The sequence below is a fragment of the Sinohyriopsis cumingii genome, chromosome 7 (assembly GCF_028554795.1).
Source record: "Sinohyriopsis cumingii isolate HCF-2022 chromosome 7, ASM2855479v2, whole genome shotgun sequence".
NCBI classification, from domain to species: Eukaryota; Metazoa; Mollusca; class Bivalvia; order Unionida; family Unionidae; genus Sinohyriopsis; species Sinohyriopsis cumingii.
In genome coordinates, this window is record NC_142967.1 from 15,067,209 (window position 1) to 15,092,550 (window position 25,342).

General features: G+C 34.2%; 1 protein-coding gene across 1 annotated transcript in view; it reads right to left on the minus strand.

Moving 5' to 3' along the window:
• Nucleotides 1–3,777: 3,777 nt before the first annotated feature.
• LOC149794767 (mini-chromosome maintenance complex-binding protein-like) overlaps nucleotides 3,778–25,342 on the minus strand; it is a 119,286-nt gene continuing 97,721 nt past the window's right edge. The window contains exons 12-15 of the mRNA XM_089964403.1: nucleotides 24,289–24,422; nucleotides 15,157–15,321; nucleotides 11,988–12,076; nucleotides 3,778–4,285 (exon numbers count right to left, since the gene is read on the minus strand). Of these exons, the coding sequence (XP_089820529.1) occupies nucleotides 4,162–4,285; nucleotides 11,988–12,076; nucleotides 15,157–15,321; nucleotides 24,289–24,422 (512 nt within the window). The 3' untranslated portion in view covers nucleotides 3,778–4,161. The remainder of the gene's footprint in view (nucleotides 4,286–11,987; nucleotides 12,077–15,156; nucleotides 15,322–24,288; nucleotides 24,423–25,342) is intronic.

Here is a 25,342-nt window from a genome sequence, read left to right on the forward strand (position 1 = left end):
AAATTCTTAGAAGCAGATGTAATTGATGTATGCAGAATTATCCTCCAAAATGAGTTTCCTATGCCCATTTCAGGCAAAAATGAAAAAGTCTCCAGGGTCTAATGAGTTGAAGAACACGCCTATTTACTGCTACTAGCATCCTTTCCAAAATCTCGTCTACCAATCCAAGAATCGTTCTAATCCCTACAACAATTTGTTACTCATCTGATTTAATGCAGTACATATATTGCCTACTATTCTTCCCATTTCTTGTTGTTCTTAGAATTAAATTCCACTTGTCCCTCATGGTTCATTAAAATCAAATCAATGCCCAATGCAAATTGTTATATATTGAAAATGAAAAGAACTAGAATCATAGTTAATAACCTAGTGATTGAAGAAATTAATTTATGAAAAGTGTTCAGCAGAACTCTCCATCATCAGCATGTTGTGTTCTTATATCTGACCTACCAAAACAAAATGTTGCTGATGTCGCCATCAGAAAAGTTAAGTTATATCTCTCTTTGCTAATACAAACAAGACAATAAATGCTTGGTTTTAAGACATTTCCTGCTGTATTCTGTAAGCTATCTAAGCAATAATTTTGAGAATTGCTGCTAATTCCATATGATGATGCAGATAAAAAGACGGACCAACGGGCATTTGTAGAACAGACTGGTTATCTGATCTTTTTGATGTAATAAATGTGATGCCATGTAAAACTAGAACTAGCAGAAATGAATGCAGGACCATAAACATAAGAACTGTTGGAAATCAAAGTTTTTAAATGGGCTTTCAGGGCCCATAACTCTTCTAAACGATGACAAGGAATGATAGAATTTAACTCATTGTAGGTCTTGTCAACAAAGTGCATAATAGCTCTGGATGAAATACAAATTATGCTTACTAAAAGGCTAGTTAGGAGGGCAGGCAATCAGGAGCCACCACTCTTCTAAATGATTATGTGAAACACTTGAAATTCAACTAAATCAAGACTTCATTACTACAAAGCTGCTTCCTAGATTAAGCTGAAATATAACAAAGTTCTAGAAATGTAAGCTATGGAAATCCAAGTGGGGGGTGGGGGGAGGAGAGAGAAAAAAAAAGGCAATCAGGGGCTACAACTCTTCTAAATGATAATGTAGAACACTTGAAATTAAACTCGATCAAGGCCATATCATTAAAAAACTAATTCCTAGACTAGGTTAAAATATAACAAAGTTCTGGAAATGTATGCCATGGAAACCCATGTTTGGGGGAGGGGGAATGAACAATATGGGTCTAAAATGCCAAACCAATATAAGGCATGTGTATGTCTTTGCGACACTCTTCATACCAAACCCATATAAGGCAGATTCAAGTCTATGAGACAATGTTCATACCAATTCCACAAAAGGCACATGCAAGTCTATGATGCAGTGCTCATTCAAATTGCCTAACAATATAGTAAATGGTTTTTGAGCTTTCAAGTTACAAGTAACATCCCAAGTGAAGATGGGAAGACAATTTACAAGATCCATAACTTTATGTAAAATGGAGTTTACAAGACAAAACCAATAAAGAGTACAGCCAGGTCTTGAAATAATATCCACACCAAACTGCATCAGAGATTAATAATGATCACATTAATGACCCAACAGCATCTATTCATTTAAGCAGTGAAATGTGGTTACAATCTCAAACATGGTTAGTGAGTAATAGGGATCACATTAATGACCCAACAGCATCTACTCATTTAAGCAGTGAAAGGTGGTTAGAGTCTCAAACATGGTTAGTGAGTAATAGGGATCACATTAATGACCCAACAGCATCTACTCATTTAAGCAGTGAAATGTGGTTACAATCTCAAACATGGTTACTGAGTAATTGGGATGACATTAATGATCCAACAGCATCTATTCATTTAAGATTGTAATGTGGTTAGAGTCTCAGACAAGGTTACAGAGTAATAATGATCACATTAATGATCCAACAGCATCTACTCACTTAAGCACTGTAAGGTGGTTACAAGGTTACAGAGTAATAATGATCTCATTAATGATCCAACAGCATCTACTCACTTAAGCACTGTAAGGTGGTTACAAGGTTACCGAGTAATAATGATCACATTAATGATCCAACAGCATCTACTCACTTAAGCACTGTAAGGTGGTTACAAGGTTACAGAGTAATAATGATCTCATTAATGATCCAACAGCATCTACTCACTTAAGCACTGTAAGGTGGTTACAAGGTTACCGAGTAATAATGATCACATTAATGATCCAACAGCATCTACTCACTTAAGCACTGTAAGGTGGTTACAAGGTTACAGAGTAATAATGATCTCATTATTGACCCATGTTGAAGTCTTTGTGAATATTTAATTGACCCAACACAGGTAAAATTCCAGGTAGCTGGAGTTTAAGACATTTTTGATTATCTTTATTATTTCTCATTTAGATCAACAAAGTAATGTTTTGAATTCAAGCATTTGGCTACTGAGTATTGTCAGACACTTTTCATGTAACTTTTGGAACAAATCTTGAATTCAAAAACTTTTCAAACACCTTTTGGAACCAACCTTTAAAGTCAAATACTTTTCATGCACCTTTCTGAACCAACCTTGGATTCAAACACTTTTCACACACCTTTTGGAATCAACCTTAAATTCAAATACTGTTCATGCACCTTTTGGAACCAACCTTGAATTGAAATGCTTTTCATGCAACTTTTGTTGCCAACCTTAAATTCAAACACTTTTCACACACCTTTTGGAACCAACCTTGAATTCAAACACTTTTCATGTACCTTTTGTTATCAACCTTAAAATCAAACACTTTTCACGTGCCTTTTAGAACCAACCTTGAATTCAAACACATTTCTCTCACCTTTTGGAACCAACCTTAAATTCAGACACTTTTCACGCAGCTTTTGGAACCAACCTTGAATTCAAACACTTTTCACGCAGCTTTTGGAACCAACCTTGAATTCAAACACTTTTCATGCACCTTATGGAACCAACCTTGAATTCAAACATTTTCATGCACCTTTTGGAACCAACCTTAAATTCAAACACTTTTCATGCACCTTTTGGAACCAACCTTAAATTCAAACACTTTTCATGCACCTTATGGAACCAACCTTGAATTCAAACACTCTTCAAGGCAACCATCGAATTTAAGCACTTTTTGAAGTTCTACAAACCCTGTTAAACTATCCAGTTACAAACAACATCCAATATGAAGATATAAAGTTCACTGTCAAGGGCCATTACTATCCAAAAGGGAGTTCTGTCGGGGTCATAAATATTCAAAAGGGAGTTCTGTTGGGGTCATAACTATTCAAAAGGGAGTTCTGTCAAGGGCCATAACTATCCAAAAGCAAGTTCTGTCAAGGGCTATGCCTATCCAAAAGGGAGTAGAGACAAAAGTAAAAAATGGCATGTCTAGGTCTAAAGGTCGTGTGCAAACTAAATTGCTGCTCATGTTCAATGGTTTCTGACCAATGCTAGTTACATTGATTTGCTGAAGTGAAGGTTTAATACTAGTGCAAAAATGGGCAGTAACTAAACATGAGGTAACCTTGAAAACACACATCTGCAAACAAGAGGCAATTCCATTTAAGGACTTGCTGAACTTTGGCAGTTGTAAGTGTGAAAGGATGGACTGGCAGAATGACCAATGGCTGAAAAAGTCATTGATATGGGCCCTTGTACAGGCCATAATTGACTAGTCTTCAAACAATGCAGGGCGGCAAATAAGATTAGTGCCATATATAAAATTGTAACAAGGTTCAAGAAAATAATAATGCAGGATATGAGACTCGTATATGAATTTATGAGTAATCATTACACTTGCATTACATTTTACAAAATTTAAGTAAATTCAGCCTGGATGTAAGACTTAAAAATTATGTAAATTCAGCCTAGATATAAGACTGAATTTGAGCCATTTGTTTTAGATGTCCATATTCTTGACTATAATTTTCACATTTAATAATTTCCCTCTTGAAAATTCAGATTCTTACAAAGTTTTTAATTGACAGCAAATTACACTGATAAACACATGTCCCTCACCAGAGTTCTCAAATAGGGCTCTGTAAAGTCCATGAATAAACAACAAAACTGTGTCATTGAAAATGATTACACCTGAGTGTATTGGACTCTCAGTGTTTATTAAAGTTCTAATGTAAAAGATATTTCTAGGCACTTGGAGATGATGTAGGTGTTTGGGCTACCCGACACTTTCGTTCTCGTTCCATAGCTTTAACTCTTCTCCATAGTTTAATATCCGGTGTCGTTTGCAGATGGCTGAGGGACATCAGTCTGAAATTAGTCCAATATAGAGATTAGATACATTTTTTTAATTATGCAGCAGAGTCAGAACGACATTAGACTTAATTTCACTTGAAGCAGTGGTTCCAAAACACCAGACTGCAAGAACATTCTGGAGGGTTGCCATGTTCTTTTTTTTTTTTAGAGTGGCAAAACTTTTCAAAACTGGAAATGGGTCCGTTTTGTTCCCCAAACAAATATTTGTAAGGGTTGCAGCTGAAAAAGGTTGGGAATGACTGACTCCAAACAGGGGCCATAATTCCAAAAAATGCTACTGGAAAAAAAGTCAAAATCCAACGTGGTTGTCTTAATGTAAAACCTCATGCCAAATTAGGTTGAAGAACAATTTCAGGTCATGGCACATCAATGTTTCCAAGTAAAACATGACATATAACTCAGTAAGATTTTAATGGGAAATAAATATGCATGTATATATATATGTAGGTACAGTTGAACAGGTCAGCACAATCGTTCCTATATAATGCTGATCAAAAGTTAACTTCCATTAAATGTAAACAAGATAAAACAAAAACAGTAAAGACACTAAAATTCTTTAAAGGAAAAATAAAATAAGAGTATCTAGATTTGAGTCTGTTAAAAACGTATACCCCTACTGCAGACCATTTGGCTGAAAAATTCAGACTTAACTGAATAAAAAATTTACTCATATAAATATAGCTCCCATTCCACCAATGACAGAAATGAGCCTGGTGTTAAAGAAAGATGACTTTTGTGAAAACGGGGGGTACAATAACTGTGCTAATGAGACTCTGTACTGGATGGAAGGATGGATGGATAGATAAAAGGATTACCATGTATAATCATCCTGCAGAGTATGCAAACATCAAGAATTACTATAATGGCATGAAAATCTAATCAGGGATCCACATTGGGATACAACTATGCATACAAAATTTCGTTTCATTTGTGGACCTCAAGATTTTCTTTTTTAGATGCATGAGAAAGATAACAGTGCCAAGGTTAGGATCATTGTACAAAGATTATGAATTATCTACGATTAACAACATATATTAGATATACATTCAAATATAAGGTTAAACAATATTCTGAATAGAGAAAGAGAAGATTCAACTGAATAAGCTGGCAAAAGAATATTTTTGAGCGTAAATTAAAGTTAGTGAGAAAAACAAAAATACAGAAAAATGAAGAAAAGTTAGAAAGGAAATCTATAAGGAGACCTTAAAAGGGTAATCAGTGGCTGTGGATAATAGAACAGCAATACTATTCAGCAATTCCACATCACATCATTTATGTGAATGCTGATACCTCTATTAAATACAGTAATTCCATATTACCTATTTTTGTAGATGTCCATAGCTCTATTAAACAAAAGCATTTCTATAGCTATCATTTATGGTTTCTACTCTATCTCCACTTGTGCTCAAAATCAGCTTTCTTATCATTTCAAACTCATGTCAACAAAGTTTTCAATGATCAACCTGAAGTCTAAATGTTCAAAATTCTGTTTAAAAATTGCTCTAACAGTTCAAAAAATCTTGTCAGGTAATCAACATACTGCATTCATATTTGTATGAAATATCCTTTGTTAATCTCAACTCATTGTTTTGCATAATCATGCAAACAAGGTTTTGTCTGGAAAAAATTGTTAAGTATAAAAAGCTGAAAACTATAGAAAATGTCAGTAGTGCTGTAATGGCCTAAAGTCATCTACATACAAACACATCTCTCCCTCAAAAACTCATGCACAACAGAGCCCAAAAGCACTGTCCGCAGCATGAGAGAGCACAAATTACTAAGGTTCCTCTGAAACTTAAGGGATGGCTGGTCATCAACAGTGAGAAGAGGGGTGGGCGGGTAGGTTTAAATGATCAAATATTTGTTGTGTCATGTGTGATTTGGATTTTTTAACGTAGCTTTTAAAAAAAATTTAATTATATCGTTACGATGTCTGCAGTGTGGCAGTTTATAGTGATGTCTAGCACTGGGGCATCATGCCACAGACATGTCCCAACCAGTCACATTATCCTGACACCAGGCCAACCAGTCCTAACACTAACCTCTTAATGCTGAGCGCCAAGCTAGGCAGCTGTTAGTACCATTTTTATAAGTCTTTGGTATGACTCGGCCGGGGATCGATCACATGACCGAAGTGATTGTACAATTGTACTTGTACAATTCCATCAAGAATAACTGTCAATAAACAGATTTCTCTAATGAAGCTGTTCCATATAAATTACCTTTCTTTTCAAGATAAACAAACTCAGAAATACTAAAAACATTACTCCAAGAGATTTCAACACATGACACATGTACCTGCAAAAACATTGTGTATTATGTCACTGCTTTTTGTATGTGAATGTTGATACATATTAGTGTCATTGTTGATACAGAACAAAACTAGATTCCTTTTACAAAACAGATGTAAATTTTTTTGAGAAGCAACACATTTTTTAACATTTTTTGTTGTTTGTTATGTCAGTAACTTATTGATACCATCAGTAATCACAATATTTCTGCTCATTCCTGAGCAAGCTCAGAGTGCCAATCCGAAATGTTAAATTCATGTAAAATTTTGGGATCTGGTTATTCTTGATCATATCTGAAAACTAGTGGGGTAAACTAGTGACAACAATATAATGATGTTACTTAAATAAGATTGAAAATAGTGTTCAATTTGTAAATTGAAACAAGTTGACCAAATACACAACTGTGACTGCTAGTCTTGAAAACAGCATTAAATTCAGGTTTCATTTAATAATTTTCATTGAAATTGTATTCATGTTAAGCAAACAGTGGTCTATTGCAGGGGTATTTCCTATAAGGGAAAAAATATGATCATCACCTGCCCACGTTATATGTGGATTTGTGAATAATCCAGTTGTGCTTGAATTATCCTTATTTGTTAAAATTTGAGAGCCAATGTACAAATATGTCTATTAAATAACATTTGTTAACCTCAAGTGTTTGTTTCTTGATCTTGTAAAATGACTTTAAAAAAAATGTCCCAATCCAGAAAGTCAAAAAAATTTGAAGAATAAAAACCCTGCTTTAATGACATTAACATGTACTCGACATACAGATACGAATGTGCCAGCTACTTTTCACTGGTATAACTAGAGCAGAATTTGTACAATCATGCAAAAACCTTCTCAGACTGGATTAACAGATGTATGAACTATTATGTCTATAATTTATATTGTGCACTTGACCTTTGTCCTAAATTGAGGATAGAGTTTTTTTGTGTACCTGATTTTTGTCATGTTTGTTAAGTTATAAGTACGTTGTTTATTGATATTTGAATTCAAGATCTAGCTTTATTTACAAACTTGGAATATTCTGGAAACGAACTTCTGATTCGCATCTTGGTCAGTTTATTTTCATTTTTTTTACCTTTATATAAAGTTGTTGTAAACAAAACTATTCATTCCCATTTGAAGTTCATTCTGTGGAATCAATTACTACTATGTTCTGATAAAATATGAGAAGAATCATTTAAGTTATTCATTGGAATTACAATGTGCTCACTAACTTTTGGACTAAATTATTATTCTGAGATTATTGCGAATTCATTCCAAGACAATCAAGATTAAATCACTGTGATACATCAAGACTATTCATAAATCACCTATTCAAGGCTGTTGGTACATCAACACAATCAATACTGGAATTCATTTTGGGATTCAATTCACAATACTGTAAGTTCCTCTTAATTTTAACCTTGTAAGTGAGGGAAATAAATTTATTTGTTGATTTTACTAAACTGGTTGGTTTTGCTTCTTTCTGTTAGTTTAAGACCATAGAGTCATCAGTGAACAGACAGGATACAATCAAGATGCCCCCTTTGTCAGCAGTTGGTACATAACAAAATACATAATCCTTAAAATGTTGAGTTCAAATTTGTTGTATAACCCAAATTCTATATATATAAAAAAAATCAAAAATTTTTTCTTGGGCTGCACCTCATTTAAAAACTGTCCAAAAACGGGAGAAGTTGATACAATCAATAGAAATCAAGGATCAAATATGACAGAAGGTTTCTTCACAAAAAGCCTCAAACAAAAGGTACTGATTTTGTAATAGGACAAATATCATACAGGCAAGTAAATAATAAGGAAGTTGGTGTTGTGTGGTTTAACGCCAGTTTTCAGCACACAATAGGCTATACTTGGCGGCCAGTATTAATGGAGGAGGAAGAACCCGGGAAAACCCCGGAAAGAACCACCAACTCAAGAGAAGCTACTGGCAAGCTTTCTCACATACCCACACTGGCCGAATCCGAGACTCGAACCCGCGCAGACAGAGGTGAGATGGCAATGATCCGTAATGGAGAGCGCTTTAGACCACTCAGGGCCCCTAATAAGGAAGTAGTCTTGATTAATCAGGTCTGTCAACAAGACACCTTAGTGTGCCTCAGATCTCTCACCTGGCTGACACCTGTCGAATTCAAGAGCAGTTGGCTACGACTTCATTTAGCAATGCTGCCAGGATTTTATCGAAAAGGGAGATCTTTGAGTGTCCAAGTATTGTGCTAAGAACTCTTCAGTCTGTCGTCTGAAGGGCATATGTAGTCAGCTAGCTTGAACAAGTCAGGAAACTGTTCTTTATGCAGTGGTTCCTATACTTTTCAGGTCAAGGGATTTTGTACTCCCCGATATTTTGTCTCGTAGTTTGCCTGAACCTCAAGGGGTTTTAATCCCAATGTAATCTGTACACCCCCAGCAATGTAGACATTAAGTTTGAAAAAGGCATAAGCACTTTCTGAAACAAAAACAATTTATATTCTCAGAAAAAGTTTTCAAAATTTTGAGGGTAAATTTTAGATGTAAAACTTAACAGACCCCCCCCCCCACAACCAGGTCTCATATCAAAGCTGACTGCTTATGATACCTCTGGTGAGCCAAACATGCTTTTTCCTCTGCTTTAAGACATAGTGTACACCATTGCTCCCTTTTGTATAAGAGAAGGCCAAATGAATTTGGGCTTCCATCGTTGCTGAAAATTCCTTAGGGCCTTGGTTTGTGATGTCAAGGAAACATCTTTAGTTTGATCAGTTAAGACAACTTCACAAGAGTCCTTCTGATCACCTAATACACCTAATTCCTTTTGTTCATTCGATCGAGAAAACCCAAACCTGAACAATGCAATGTTGTTCTGTATCAGAAACAAAATTTATTTGCCAGAAGTGACAAGACTAAAAGTTATGTTCCCAATCAGTTTTATAACTTACTTTTTTAATCCCTGAATCAGTGACTTGCTGACTATCATGCCTGATTTTTTCATCTGTTCAATAAAACTGTATTAGGGTTTTAAGTCCATTAATGTCCTGTATTTTAATCAATAAATATCCTTATATTTCAGTTTATCTTAACTCTTATATGGCTATTAAATTTGTTACACAAGATCGCATAAGGCTAAATTGTTTGAAACAGATATTAACAGCAGACTTTGCTTTTAAATTGCTTGTATTTTAATTTGGAATTCTGCCTTTTCCACATTTAATTTCAAAATACTGTTGAAGGGGGAAATGCTGACCAGCATGCCATCTGTTTCAATCCATCTACTATGTACATCATACATTCAACATCATTATTGTGTTAAAAATAAGTCAATGGTATTTCCATTAATACTTTGCCAGCTCCAATAATCTGTTTCAAAACTCTGAAGATCATTGTCATCATCAGCTAGCATTTGCAAGAAATTGTCATCTGCAGATGAACCATGATGGCCATTTAACATTCCCTAGGTAGCCCACATTTTAAACATATATTTGCAAAACTTCCTCGATGTAATGATTAAACTATATGCAAGAATACTTGTTCAGGGCCCAATGTGCCAATCAAATTTAGTTTAACAACCATTCATGTCAAGCTGAAGAACCCAGACATACCTGAAAAAATGAGGTAATGACAAGCACTGAGACTGTTACTGGTGGCATGACCTATGTCACAATGTGAACTTTAAGGGATAAAAGTTTAATAAAAATTATATCTTGTACGGAGTCCTTTTGCACACTGCAGCTCTCCAAGTTCATGAATTTGGAAACATTTTGTGATATGCTGATTGAAAACAACAGTTGTTGGATACTGTATACATTTATGTGGAGTGGAGATACTGTATACATACTTGTCAATTGGAACCAACAGTTACTGAATACTGTATACATATGTGTGAATTTAAAATTATCATTTAATGAATATTGTACACTGTATACATATATGCAGATTGAAAAATAACAGTTACTAGATTTTGTATACAAACATGTGGATTGGAAGCCACATTTACTGGATACTGTATACATATATGCAGATTGGAAGTAACATTTACTACATACTGTATACATGTGAACTGGAGATAATGTATACATGTGTCGATTGGAACCAACAGCCACTGGATACAGTAAACACGTTTCAGTTGGAAGCAACAGTTACTGGATACTGTGTACATATATGCAGATTGAAATAACAGTTACTGGATACTGTATACATGAAGAGATTGGGAATAAATTATATATGTATGTATGTGTGTGTGTAGATTGGAACTAACACGAGGATTGGAGTTATTGTATTGTGTCCATTGGAAACGACAATTACTAGATACTGTATACATAAATGCAGTTTGGAAAGAACATTTACTATATACATTGTATTCATATACAGCATGGAAACAACAAGTAATGGATACTATACACATATATACAGACTGGAAACAAGTTACTGGATGCAATAACAAAAATTGGAAACAACAGTTAATGGATTCTAAATACAAATATGCAGATTGGAATCACAGTTACTGGATACTGTACACATAAGTGGATTGGAAACAACAGCAAATACTTTATACATATATAGTTTGGAGACAGAAGTTACTGGGCATTGTATAAATATGTGGAATGGAAACAACAGTTACTGGATACTGTATACATATATGTGGAGTGGAAACTGCAGTTACTGGATACAGTACCCATATATGCAGACTGGAATCAACAGTTAATGTTATTGCATATATTTGTGGATTGGAAACAAATTACTGGATGGAGTAACATACACATATTGGAAACAGCAGTAACTGTATTCAGTATATAATTATGTAGGCTGTAATCATCTGTTAATGGATACTGTATACATATGTGGATTGGAAATTGGAAACAACATTAACTGTATTCAGTATATATATGTAGACTGGAATCAACCAGTAATGGATACTGTATACATATGTGGATTGGACACAATAGTGGATACTGTATTCATGTATAGTTTGGACACAATAGTTACTGAAACTTGTAAACATGTGGATTAAAAACAAGTTAGTGAATACTGTACATATATATAGATTGGAACCAACAGTTACTAGATACTGTATACATATATGGATTTGGAAACAGTCAATTGATACTGTAAAAATATGTGGATTGGAAAGTTAGTGGATACTTTAAACATATATGTGGACTGGAACAAAATAAAATGCTTGATAATACTGAAACATGTTCTTTTTCAGATAAAAAGCAACAAATGTATGCAAAGACAAGATTTTATTACTATAATCGTGTTGAAATGCACCTGTTTTGATCGCTAGGAATGTAACAGTAAGAAAAGTCTACTACCTTCATGTGAAAAATAAATATATTTCTTTCAATTAAATAAGCAGACGTTAACAAATAAAATGCCTAAAAATAGAAGAATTTTCAACATTTACAATAACAGGAAAAATGTACCTGACAAGATTCAGGTGACGATGAAAATCATCAACAGTCATATTCTTGGCGTCATTCTTCCTGAGCTCCACAAAGTCATCTTGAATCACCTAAAAATGCACACACATACATACAAATGTAATGGAATGTATCATTACAGTTAAGTTTTTAGAACAATATACTTGTGCAGAGTTTTATCTACAAATGGCTTCATGCAAGTCATTTGACTCATCAAGGCAAAAACAGTGAGTCAAAATCCAAACCTCTGAGTCCTATTCAAGCCAATGATCAGTTTTCAGTAGTTTTTAAAACTAATTATTTTGTTTAAATGCACAGCAAATGTATTAGTTATATAATGGGACTAAAGCCAATAAGGCAATTCCCTTGCCAGAAGCATCTGAACATATATTTTTAAAAAATTTTGTTGAAGGTTTCATGTCATCAGACATAATCTAAGCATATATGACAAGGCATTTATTGTTGGCTATGTCAGTGCTTTCATCTGCCATTGATGTCACAAATGATGAATTTTGCAGGTCACATATAAGACTATCCTCAACAACATTTGATAGCTCTCCAGTAACTCTGAACAGTTAGTAGCCGAGTCATACTGATTGGCAGAATTCTTCAAAATGCCAATAGCATCAATATTTTCAGCTGTTGTGTATTAAATTAAGAAGAGATTTTGTACTTTTAAAAAGGGACGTCTTCTACATTCAGCCAATGTACACACTTAAGTAACACTTTCACTGCTATGTCTTGCTTGGAAGAATGTTTTTGTAAACCTGCATTCAAATCTGCCTGGTGTTGTGGACCTTCAATCAGCAGTTTGTGTTCTAGCAACCCAGCATGCCTGGCCAGTGCACTGTTCTGAAAGTTATCTTTTTTTTGTACATTTGGTCATGGAGGTTATTTTTTAACCTCTGTACATATATGGCAAAACGTAAAGGCGTTTGCACTACCACATTCTTCATGTGACTTAACTTCCTGAAAACATAACCAGCTGTGTTTTCAACCATTGCTGCACAAATTACGTTTTATCTTACGAGTAACCATTACCTCAATTTCAAAAGATAAAGGCTACACTGGTTCGATAACAATGCTATTATCATCGGTCAGTCATAAATGCAGTCCAAAAGATCATTTCGATTGTTTCCGATAAATTTTGAATTTTTTTTGCCGTGGATGCCATTTTCATTCAAATGCTGACAGTATCTTGGAACAACGCAAGGCATACAAATGAGCAAATGAAAACTGTTGCTTCACTGAAAGACAAAGGTGCACATAAAATAGTTTCTCATGAGAATTACTTAAAATCACGCGTTTATTTTCGGTCTCTTTCTTGGATGGGGTGATTAAACTGTTCTAACATCCTGTTGCTATAAATTATGTGACAGTTATAGGTCACATAAGATCAGATCCAGACTCCACACTCAGTTGTAGCCCCATGTATTATGCTAACATTAGTGTAAAAAACTGATGTGCACATTTTCCCTGTTAAGGAGAGTTGTAATCTTGCCATTAAAGTAGTTAGACCAAACCTTAATTTTGTGTTAATCATTAACACATAATATTGGGGTGTGTCAATTTAAGTTCCATCGACGTTTTGTAGACCGAATCTTTGTTTTTTGTTAATCAGAAAAACATAACATTGGGGTGCGTCAATTTATGTACTGGCAATGATTTTTGTGCTTCAAATTGGAAAAGTCTGCATATTTCACACATGACACATGGGTAGATAAAACACTGCTTATGTGCTCTTTGTAAATCATGTTATACTTATTACTATGCATGTTTCTGAAAATTAAAAATATAAATAGCTTATAAAAAACAAAGTAATTATGTTTCTACTCTTAAATAATATAGCTGGGGTTGAAAGTCTCAAAATATTCTCTATCCCAGTCAGACAAGCACTAAAATTATTTTCTCACCCAGTCAGGCAAGCAATACAAATCTTTAGTCATCCAGAATATACTCTTACTTAACCATCTATTATATAAAACGCTGACAATGTTAATAGCCTTAAATTAATCAAGTCATTGGTCATTTTTGAAAACTTATCCCGTGATCCATCTAACAAGATATGCAATGATGTATTTATAAACTGAGACCAGTCTGAAAGTGGAAAGCAATTTTTGTGTTGAAGACTGAGAGCAAAGTACATGCATTAACTTTGAACCAAACAAATAGAAAACAAAATTCTGGAAAAAAAAGTGTGCACAGTCAGAGCTGGCAATATTCTTCACTGAACACCTTATTCATTAAAGTGAAACAATTGTCAACCCTGAATCAGCAGCCATTCTACGTAAATACTAACTTGACCACTGGAAATTTTTACTTGTCATTTCAAGCAAGTTAATTTTTAAACACTGCATTGCAGTTTAATAAACTATTCTTGTCTTCTGATCTTGACTGACATCCAATTCTATAACATTTGTCATAATTATTACCTCCTCCTTTTGACTACATTGAAAATCAGCTAATTAAGGCCCATAACTTCATAAACATGAATTTCATACCACTATGAAGGACCTAATAAATATGAACCTCACCTCATCACACTATTCAATACCTAATAAATATGAACCTCACCTCATCACACTATGCAAAACCTAATAAACATGAACCATATCATAATATGTAGAAAACACACGAACAACTTTAAACTATATATACCTCATCCACTTTGTAGAACCTAATAAACATAAACCTCGCCACACTATGCAGAACCTATGAACCTCATTACATTATGTAGAACCTGAAACATAAACCTCATCACATTATGCAGAACCTAATAAACATGAACCATATCATAATATGTAGAAAACACACGAACAACTTTAAACTATATATACCTCATCCACTTTGTAGAACCTAATAAACATAAACCTCACCACACTATACAGAACCTATGAACCTCATTATATTATGTAGAACCTCAAACATAAACCTCATCACACTATGCAGAACCTAATAAACATGAACGTCATCACACTATGTAGAACCTAAGAAATTTAAACTGTATCACACAATGTAGAATCTAACAAACATAACCACACTATGCAGAACCTCATCATGCTAATATATGTAGAACCTCACCACCTATGTAGAACCTCATCACTCTATGCAGAACATAATAAATATGAACCTCATCACACTAACAAAATCATACTGCATGGTTTATTATTACCTTCTGAATGTCTTCATTCAAGCAGTAGTTGAGTAGCTTGGTCAATCCAAGATAAGTTCGAACCTTGGTCAAAAAATCTGGTGTAAGCCTAGGATCCAGGAGTGCAAAATGCTGTCTCAGATTTTCAGGCATAATTTTCTGGCATAATGGTACCAAGCAGTCACTCTGCAAGAAATGGAACATAGTACCATGTATCCTGGCATATAAACTGAATCAGAATGCAAACTGCACAGACCTAGATCTGCAGTCACATAATGCATTGACACATCTGAGTCTATGTAGTTTGTTGGGAGTAATCAGTAAAACAAACAAAACAGACCCTGATCTGCTCACACATTATGTAATAGCAAATCAGGATTTATGTTGTTTACAGTCTGACTTGATTAAGGCAAGTGCCTACAGAAAGCTGTGTAACTCTGCAAGGAATTGAGAAAATTATGATGTGTAAATAATGCAAATGCCAATGTCTACATATCTGAAATAGAAATCCCAGCTTTAAATAAGAAATAATTGAATTCTGAACTTAACAAGAGGCACAAGTGGATCTTCTATCATTCAACTTACATAACTGTGATCATTCCATTAAGCAGGTCTATATTCTCGTGCAAAAAATCAAACTTGTGTCAACTTTCTCTAAAATTTATAACATGTCAATTTTACTGACCCAACCATTTATTCAAAATATAGATATAATTATTATGCAGTCTCTTGCTCATGAACTCATGCAAGCTCTTGATTGTATAAACCGACTGTTTTATCAAAATTGTATGAGAGATAATACTGTGGTCACCTCCTGAATACCTGGCCCATGGCCACCTGCCTTGTAGGGCCATAATGCTTTGGCAGCGATGAATTGTTGTTAAAAAGTACCCCTATAGGATAGTGACCCCTCCAACACAGCTAGGGTATTAGTAAGGACACCCATCAAACACAGTGTATTAGTATGGCTACCCCTCCAATACAAATCATGTCTTAGTACAAAATGTTTTTATCCCTCACAAGCAATATGGTTTAGAGATAAAAACCGCATGAATATTTTTGCTGATTTCTTTACATTTCTTCCAACACAGTCATAATGTAGATTTCCTAACTTTAATCGATACAGAGAAGTACTGTAAGTAATAACTAATCTTTTAATCACTCTGCCACATGTTCCTTAGGTTTTGTCGCTCTGATAATAACTGGCTATTATTATTATTATCAATAATTATAAAGAAGACAAAAGTAAACAGCTGAGAAGCAAGTATTGCTCAGCTCAAGTCAGTGTGATGTCTGGTGAACACAAGGCAACAAAAGTCCTTCACTGGTCAACATAAAGAAACAAGAATCCCTTGAACGGAGTGACGCTTGACAATCTGAAAAAAATTTCCAGAATTCAAGATAGATAATTTTTAACTGTGGAGTTCTGAAACCATCTATGATATATTTCTGTGACAAAATATTTAAATTAGTCACTGTGGCAGTCATAGTGGATGTAATATTTGTTATGTATATTTAAATTAATTGTTTGTTTGAAAGTTTTAAAATATTTTTTATTCTATTACATGTTATTGTAATGTAATATTGTTTACTGGACTTGATTAATTTTTAGAATTAAGTTCAATTCTGTCTGACTTAATTAATTTTTAATCAAAACATTGTATCTAGTTGCTGACCTTAAAATCAATGAGTTTTGGTAAACAACCTTTTTTTATGAAAAATTCTTTCTCAAGGTAAGAATCGTTTAGTTGAGTCAAGGTCATACCTGGACTACATTACATGAGGCACGTGTTAATTTGTAAACAAACTTCTATCTTTTCCAGAAGGATGAATTCTTGACCCCCATCCTGGAATCTGTTTTGTGTTTCAGTTAGTCTTATAACCGATCATTATGATAATAATTCTATCAGTCGTGCCCTAACACTTAAGATGTTAAGTATTGCTTCTAAAACTGTCGTGTCCAGTTTGGGGCTGAATTTTTATTTTCTTCAAATTATTGAATTCATGTGATTGTTTTCAATGGAAATACAAAAGTGCTCTAAATTAATTCTTGGACAAAGATATTTACCGGAATTTATACGGAATTAAAAAACTGGAATAACATTTTCTGTGATTTAACAAGAGACTGTTCACACAGTACAGTGCTGACTATTGCATACATCATTGGCTTCCATCTTGATTTTCATTGATAGGACTTGTGTTTTTTAATTCCTGGATTACAATTTGGATTTAATTCCCAATTCCATAAGATCTTTCTCTTATTTTTTTTTATTACTTTGTAGTCTAGGGAAATAAATTGTTAAAGTTTACAAGGCTCGTTATCTTCACTCTTTTCTGTTCCTTATTTTAAGAGCACAGACTCATAACAGAAAATTGGGGTGCTCATCCTAGGGATATGAATTTTGGCTAAAATATTTCAGAAAACTGTTTTTGAAATTTAAATTCTTTCACATTTTAGACATCTTTAGTGAAATCAACAGGTTTATTCCAATGTCATCATAAGTGGAGATCTTTCTTTCAAATCCTACCCATAAGCAGTTGGATTGTTTGAAAAAAGATGAATAGATTCAGCTTGCCAGAAAATATGATCTTTCTGAGGCAAAAACTTCTTTAAAGAAGCAAGAAATATAATTTATTTTTGGTCCAGTATTTGGTGGAAAAGAATGTTTTGGATAAAAGTGTTTTGGTTTTGATCAATAAGTTTGTATCAGACTCTGAGATAAAAGTAAAGGAATTAAAATTAAAATATAAAATGGAAAATGGAGTTGAGGAAGCTGGAACTTCAGAAAGAAAAAAAAAACATGTTAATGCAGTTAGATAAGGAGAAGAGAGAGAAACAAATGCAGTTATAATTGGATAAAGAGGAGAGAGACAAATGCAGTTACAGAAAGAACAAATGCAGCTACAGAAACAAGAAAAACAAATGGAGAAAGTGGAGAATAGAGAAACATATGCAAATGCAAAAAGAGAAGAAGAAAGCGAATATCAACTTAGAATAAGAGAATTAGAGCTGACAAGTGAAATGCACATTCCCATTTCACATACAGATTCAAGTTTTGATGTTACTAAGAATTTTGGGTTAGTGCTCACTTTTAGAGAAAAAGTAGACGACAAATATTTTCCTTATTTTGAAAAAAATGCTGAAAATATGAAATGGCTATGGGAGCATTGGACTCAATTATTACAGAGTACATGTGTTGGCAAAGCCCAAGATATCTTTGCATCCTTGTAAGTACAGCAAAGTGACGACTATGATCTGGTTAAGGGATGCATCTTAAAGGATTATGAGATTAAAAAGAAACAGGACAAACTAATGTCGAATTTGTAAGAGGAAAAGAGCAATTATTTGAAAGATGGCGCTTAGCCGGGAAACTTGATCAAGATTTAAAAAATCTCAGACAACTCGTATTACTTGAAGAGTTCAAGAACTGTGTCCATAGTGACATTAAGACTTGTTCTGATGAGCCTAAGGTCGAAACCTTGTAAAATGCTGCTTGTGCTGCTGACTAGTGTTCCTCAGTTCTTATAGACTGGTATTAATATTTTAAGGGACACATGAGCTTCTCAGAGTCTTTTATTGTCAGGTACATTGCCTTTTTTTGAGAAGTCTTCTTCTAATGAGTGTTCTTATTCAGGGAGTAGAGTGCAGCTTTGTTAATTTACCTCTCCACTATGTATATTTGTCATCAGGCTTAGTCTCAGGACCAGTAACAGAAGAGTATTTGCTTTACCCGTTGAGGGAATTCGTTTATTACTAGGCAACGGCCTAGCTGGAGATAAGGTTGTGGTTAATCCAATTGTAAACGACATGCCTTGTTTGGAACAAAAAGTCGATCCTATTGAAAAAGAATTCCCTTATTTATTCCCAGCTTGTGCAGTTACTAGAGTTATGGCAAAGGAAGCTCTTGAGAATGATGTTGATCAGGAAAGTACTCCTTTAGATGACACATGCATTGGTCAGGCTTTTGACAAGGTCACTTTCATTCCTTGTTTGATTAGTCAATTTTTGGGTAATTTTTTTAAACATAATTTCTGAACCCCTGATAAATTTATTGAGCAAGAAAACCAAGTTTCATTTGACTGAAAAATGTCAGGAGGCTTTTGATAAGTTAAAAGCCATACTTGAGAGTGCACTAGTTCTTACAGTTCCAAATTTCAATCATTTAAACTGTCTGCAGATGCAAGTGATGTTGGGGCTGGAGCAAGAAGATAAAAATGGTGTTGATCATCCAGTGTGCTATTTGTCTAAGAAATTAAATAAGCACCAGAGAAATTATTCTACAATCGAGAAGGAATGTTTGGCTTTGATAATGGCATTACAACATTTTGAAGTTTACATTAGTTCAACTCCTTCTCTGGTTGTGGTGTTTAGTGATCACAACCCCCTTACTTTCATCAGCAAGATGAAGAACAAAAATCAGAGATGGTTAAGGTAGAGTTAATTGTTACATGAATATAATATTGATACAGGGAAATTAATAGCAGATGCACTTTCCCATGTATAGAAATGTATTATTTCATGTATACTTTGTATCATTCTTAAGATTTCTTCTTATGTTATTTTATATATATATATATATATATATATATATATATATATATATATATATATATATATATATATAAACCACATGTATCATTGATCAATGGTAAAAAGAAAGCTTTATTATATAAATCTTTTTCTTTTATGGGGGAAGTGTTATGTATATTTAAATTAATTGTCTTTTAGTTTTAAAATTATTTCTATTCCATTACAGGTTATTGTAATGTAATATTGTTTACTGGACTTGATTAATTTTGTGAATTAAGTTCAGTTATTTTTGACTTGATTGATTTTTAATCAAAATATTGTATCTAGTTGCTGACCTTAAAATCAGTGAGTTTTGGTAAACAACTTTTAAAAAAAAAAAAAATTAAAATCCTTTCTCAGAGTAAGAATCATTTAGCTGAGTCAAGGTCATACCTGGACTACGTGACGTGAGGCATGTGTCAATTTGTAAACAAACTTCTATTTTTGCCCCAGAAGGATGAACTTTTGACTCCCATCCGGAAATCTGTTTTGTGTTTTCATTAGTCTTATAACTGATGTTACAATAAGAATTCTATCAGTTGTGCCTTGACACTTGAGCAGGTAAGGTGTTTTATGTTGTGTCCAGTTTGGGGCTGAGTTTTTATCTTCTTCAAATTTATGATTTCAAGTGAGTTTTCTCTGGAAATACAAAAGAGCTCTAAACGAATTCTTGGATAAAGATATTTAACGGAAACTAAACGAAATTAAAAAACTGGAATAATACTTTCTGTGATTTAACAAGAGACTGTTGACACATCAGTACAACACCAACTATTGCATATATCATCACCTTCCATCTTGGATTTTCATTGGGATTTGAATTGTGATTCACTTAGAACTTTTCATTGATAGGATTTTTTTTTTTTTTTAATTCTTTGATTACAATTTGGATTTAATTCGCAATACCGGAAGTTATTTTCTCTTATTTTTTTTGTAGTCTAGGGAAATAAATTATTTGTTAAATTTTACAAAGCTTGTTGTTTTCACTCTTTTCTGTTACTTATTTATTATGAGAACAGACTCGTAACACATTGGTATCATTTTCATTTAGAACAAACTAAATTGCATTAGAAGACTTTTGGTGGAAACCCCATGTCAAAATGACCAACCACTGAGAAATAATAAAATGATTTTCAATATGCTCCTTGCACCAGCCATATTATATGCTTGTGGGGCACAAGTTTAATTTAAGATCATTTAGATATCGTAAGAAGTCTTTTGGTGAATACCCTATTTCAATAGTACAGTGGTGCCCCTCATGAATGGCCCCTCTGACCAGCGGCAACCCATTTTTTATGGCCATGATTTCTGGCACTGATGAGTTCATGTTCAAAAGTATCCCTCAAGAAGGGCAACCCCTCTAATGCAACCAGAGGCTTGCATATAAGTGCCAAAATGTAAAAGTTACCCCTCACAAGTGGCCACATTTTATTTTAATGCGTGTCCAGAACCACTATTTAATTCAAGTAATCCAATTATCCTTACTGTTTTCCGATGTCAGATTTTCAATTTCTGAAAGAAGTGCTGGCTAAAGTACATTTACCACAATGGTTAATATTATATCATTAATGCCGACGTTTACAGGTCGGGTCAACAATATTACGATAGAGTTTTCGGCTTCAGAATGCGATTGAGTTTTTCGTTTGATGATTACCACTGTATGTAACTGTCAAGATCATAACATGGTCAGCATAAGCTAAATATAGATTTTGTGGATTAACACACAGACAGATACGAACCTTGAACAAAACATGGTACCAGTCAAAGACCACAAAATCATGTGACAGTATATGTATCACTTCCTTTATAAAAAAGGCATTTCATCTACTCTACAAACGTTTTGTCTGCATAATGAAATTGTAGTACAAACAGGACAGGAATAAATTGTTATAAAACTTCGACATGTCCTCATGTACACTGAGAATTAGCTCTTTAGAAGAAAAAGTACTTGATGACAATGGGGAGAGTTAAATAGTTCTTGCTGAAAACTTTTATGTTGTCTAATAAACAGCATCATATTAGACGGAAGAACTGTCTGCAGCAGTGGGAAAATGGAGTAAACGGAAAGAGAATTAATTTAAATGCCAAGCAATGTATGCATCAAGATTTAAATGATATTTTTGAATGGTTTTGCCAAGTGCATGCCAGCAATACCCCATGCCTAAGAATAAGAACTATTAATTTATGTTAACTTGAAATAAGTCTGTTCGTAAGAACCTTTTAATATTTAATGATTCTTTTAAATGAAGATATTAAATGTTTTGAAGTTATATGTGGCTTTCTTACTACATACACATACCTCTCACAAATGAAGTCCCCCTCTGGAAAGGCCACCCATCTTATATGGCCACTTTCCTGGTGCAGAAGGAGTGGCTGTATAAGAGGGGAGCCATCAATTCAGGAGGAGTATCTATAGCAAGAATTTCAAGATACCCATATATTTGATGTTGCATCAGCACCATTTTCATTTTCATTCAGAACTACTTAAATACCATAAAAAGTCTTCTGGTGAAAATCCCCAGTTGACTGGACTTTCCATTTAGAAGGAGTAGCTACATTTAGGACCAACTAAACGTAGTAAGACATCTTTCTGTGAAAACCCTTCACTGACATGTCCATCCAGTCAGGTGGAGTAGTGATATGAAGATTATAAAGATAGCTGCTATGGAAATCATACTCGATGTCTGAACAACTCCATTTTCATTTAGGACCAACTAGACCTTGGGATGAACACCTCTGTAAAGTTTCATGGCAATCCTCCAAGAAGTTTAGCAGAAGTAGTGATAAAAAATTTGAGCTAAAAATAGTTTGCTAGCTGTTGTTGCTTTTCTTTCGAAGATTAAAAAATGTTTTTTAAATGGTACCAAGCTAAAGCCAGGGAGAATCTCACTTCTTCTATAAACACAGAATGGGCATGAAGTTGCAGAAAGTGCAAAATGTCCTCTAGCTTTATCCATTTAGAAAGAAAAAGCACAACTCATCTAACAAAACAAGGTTGTTATCTGAACACTTCTGAGAAACTGGAAGCCAGAAAGAGTCAAATAAACATCGTCAGTCCCAAAGCAGCAGGTAAATGAAATGGATAAGGAATGATAGTTGCAGCCAGACAAGGTTTTACATGGCAATTGATGATTATTCATAATTATTTAAAATAACATGACCAATTATCTTCTTGATTCCATAACATTATTACTCGTATTTGAAAGATCTCAAATTGGAAAGCCTCTCCACCACCAAAACAGCCACTTTTTTGCTGCAGGATGGGAGCACTTACCAAGATTAAGTAAAATCCATAGTGGTAACAAGCTCAGTTGATCAGATACAAGATTACTATATAAATATGTCAACATCTTGCTCATGATCAAATTTAACTAAGATAATGGCGATTTAAAACAGAAATATGGCTGCTAGTGTTGCAAAGCTCAATCAGAATCAAGATCAAATCATTAATATACATGGATCTGCTCAAAACTGATCATGAGTCTATTTACAAAATCTGATCAAAATCCCATCAAAATAACAGCCTCAAAGGTGGTTAAGGAACTCAGCCAATTAGATGCAAGAATGGTAAAGGAACTCAGCCAATCTGTTGCAAGAGCACCTCATAAATATGGATATAATAAAACTCGTCCAACAGCTTAATGGTACTAGCTATTTTACCAAGTGAAATTTAAATGGGTCAGAAATACTGTCTCTAAAAAGGAAAGAAACACTACGTATTCGTCTAGCTCATAGTAAAATCCATCTGCCTTGATGCTATAAGCCGATTTAACAAATCTGATAAACTCGAGTTCCTAAAATGCTGACAAGATCTGCCAGCATGATAGAAAATGGCTTAGTAATATGTGTGAATCTCACTTGTAATTGTACCTGTCCAATATTTTCCGATATAAATACAGTCTTATCAAAATCAAATCAGAAATGCAGACTGATCACCTAACCTCAGGTAAAACTCAAACCTAAATGTTAGGAACAACCATTTCAATATCAGGAAAACTATGGGAACAAGCCGAGCAAATACACATGAGCTAATTCTAAATTTGAGTTCAAAATTCCATATTTTCAGTTTGACAATGATATTGAATTACAACAAAAGCTGTGCTCAAGAATAACCAAATGAAAACAATCATTTTCAAGCAATTTGTTTGACTGAAATTTTTTTTATAAAACGTCACTCTATACCTAAATTGGAATGTACAAATCTGTAACCTGAAATTCAGCCTGGTGACAATCTCACAAATTAATCCCATTTATATCAACTGAATAAAATTATCTATCACTGATATAGGAGGTTCAATATCTGACCATGCAAGCAGAGATCAATTTATCACACAAGCAATGATCATCTCAAACAGCATGACAATAAACTGCTCAATGACATATTAATGAGATATTTCTTTATGAACATATTTAAGATTTAAAAAAATCAAACTTCCAAGATTTAGGAAAATAGATATATTCCTCTAGATATAATTTATATAACTTTCATTTTGCCCCTCAAATTTATGCAGTAAGAACTTAAATTTGCTGGTATATATGCAATTAATGAAAGCAGTGATAAGGAAAGTGTTGATTCTACTTACTGGAAGTATGGACTTGCCCTCGGATAAAGTCAAGATGGAAACATTTGCATGGAAGTCTTGTCTGTGATAGCTGAAATCATATTCCACTTTCTGCCAAGTGATTAAGTTTCCCAAGGCTTGAATGTTTTTGACTCCTGCAAAGTGAATTATGTACTGATCAAAGCTTTACTGTTTCTGACTCATGCCAAGTGATTTCACGTGTTGATGAAGGCAGGAGTATTTCTGACTCTTGCAAAGTGAATTCACGTGCTGATGAAAGCAGGAGTATTTCTGACTCTTGCAAAGTGAATTCTTATACCACTGGATCCTAGTAAAATTTGTTTCTTTGAGAATACTTACCCAAAATACCTTAAAACTATTACTACCTCACAAATCCAGCCCTCTCAGATACTTCTCTAAGCAAATGGGAGCTTAAATTTATCTGATGACAGATTGCTGTCAGGCAGTGATTTTCCTTTAGGTATAAGGATTGGTGGCAAAACCCATGAGCCTGTCAGTTATTACTGGAGTAGAAGGCACGCTCTCTGTGGATGTAACTATGGGGAGGATGGGAGGTTGCATGTGTATTATAATTGAGCAAGTATTCTCTATGAAAAAAATTTTACTTGTAAAAATTGGTTTCTTTAAATACATTACCCAGTCAAAATACCTCATGAGTAACGGTAAGAGGTGGAAAGAGGTACATCTCCTTACCCTGGAGATACCATCTCCGGTCCCCTAAGGTATGTGAGACAGCTTCTTGGTAACCCAATTGGAGGGGACTCCATCCGTTGGGATGCAGCTTGAAACAGGGAAAATGCCCCCTGCAAATCTAGCATATGTCTTGAAGCCATGTCTTTAGAAGCTGTTGATCGACCTGGAAGGTTGACCTGTTCTGCTACAGATATAGGTCCCACCAGATCAAACTGGGCCCTTTGGGATGACAAATCTCTGTGATAAAAGATAAAAGATAGTCTGCGCTAATAAATCCTCCTATTCTTCTTGGGAGGTTAAAATAGGCTCAATTTCCCTTGATACAGTGGTTCTTTTCTATTAAGGTACCACATCAGTGCTT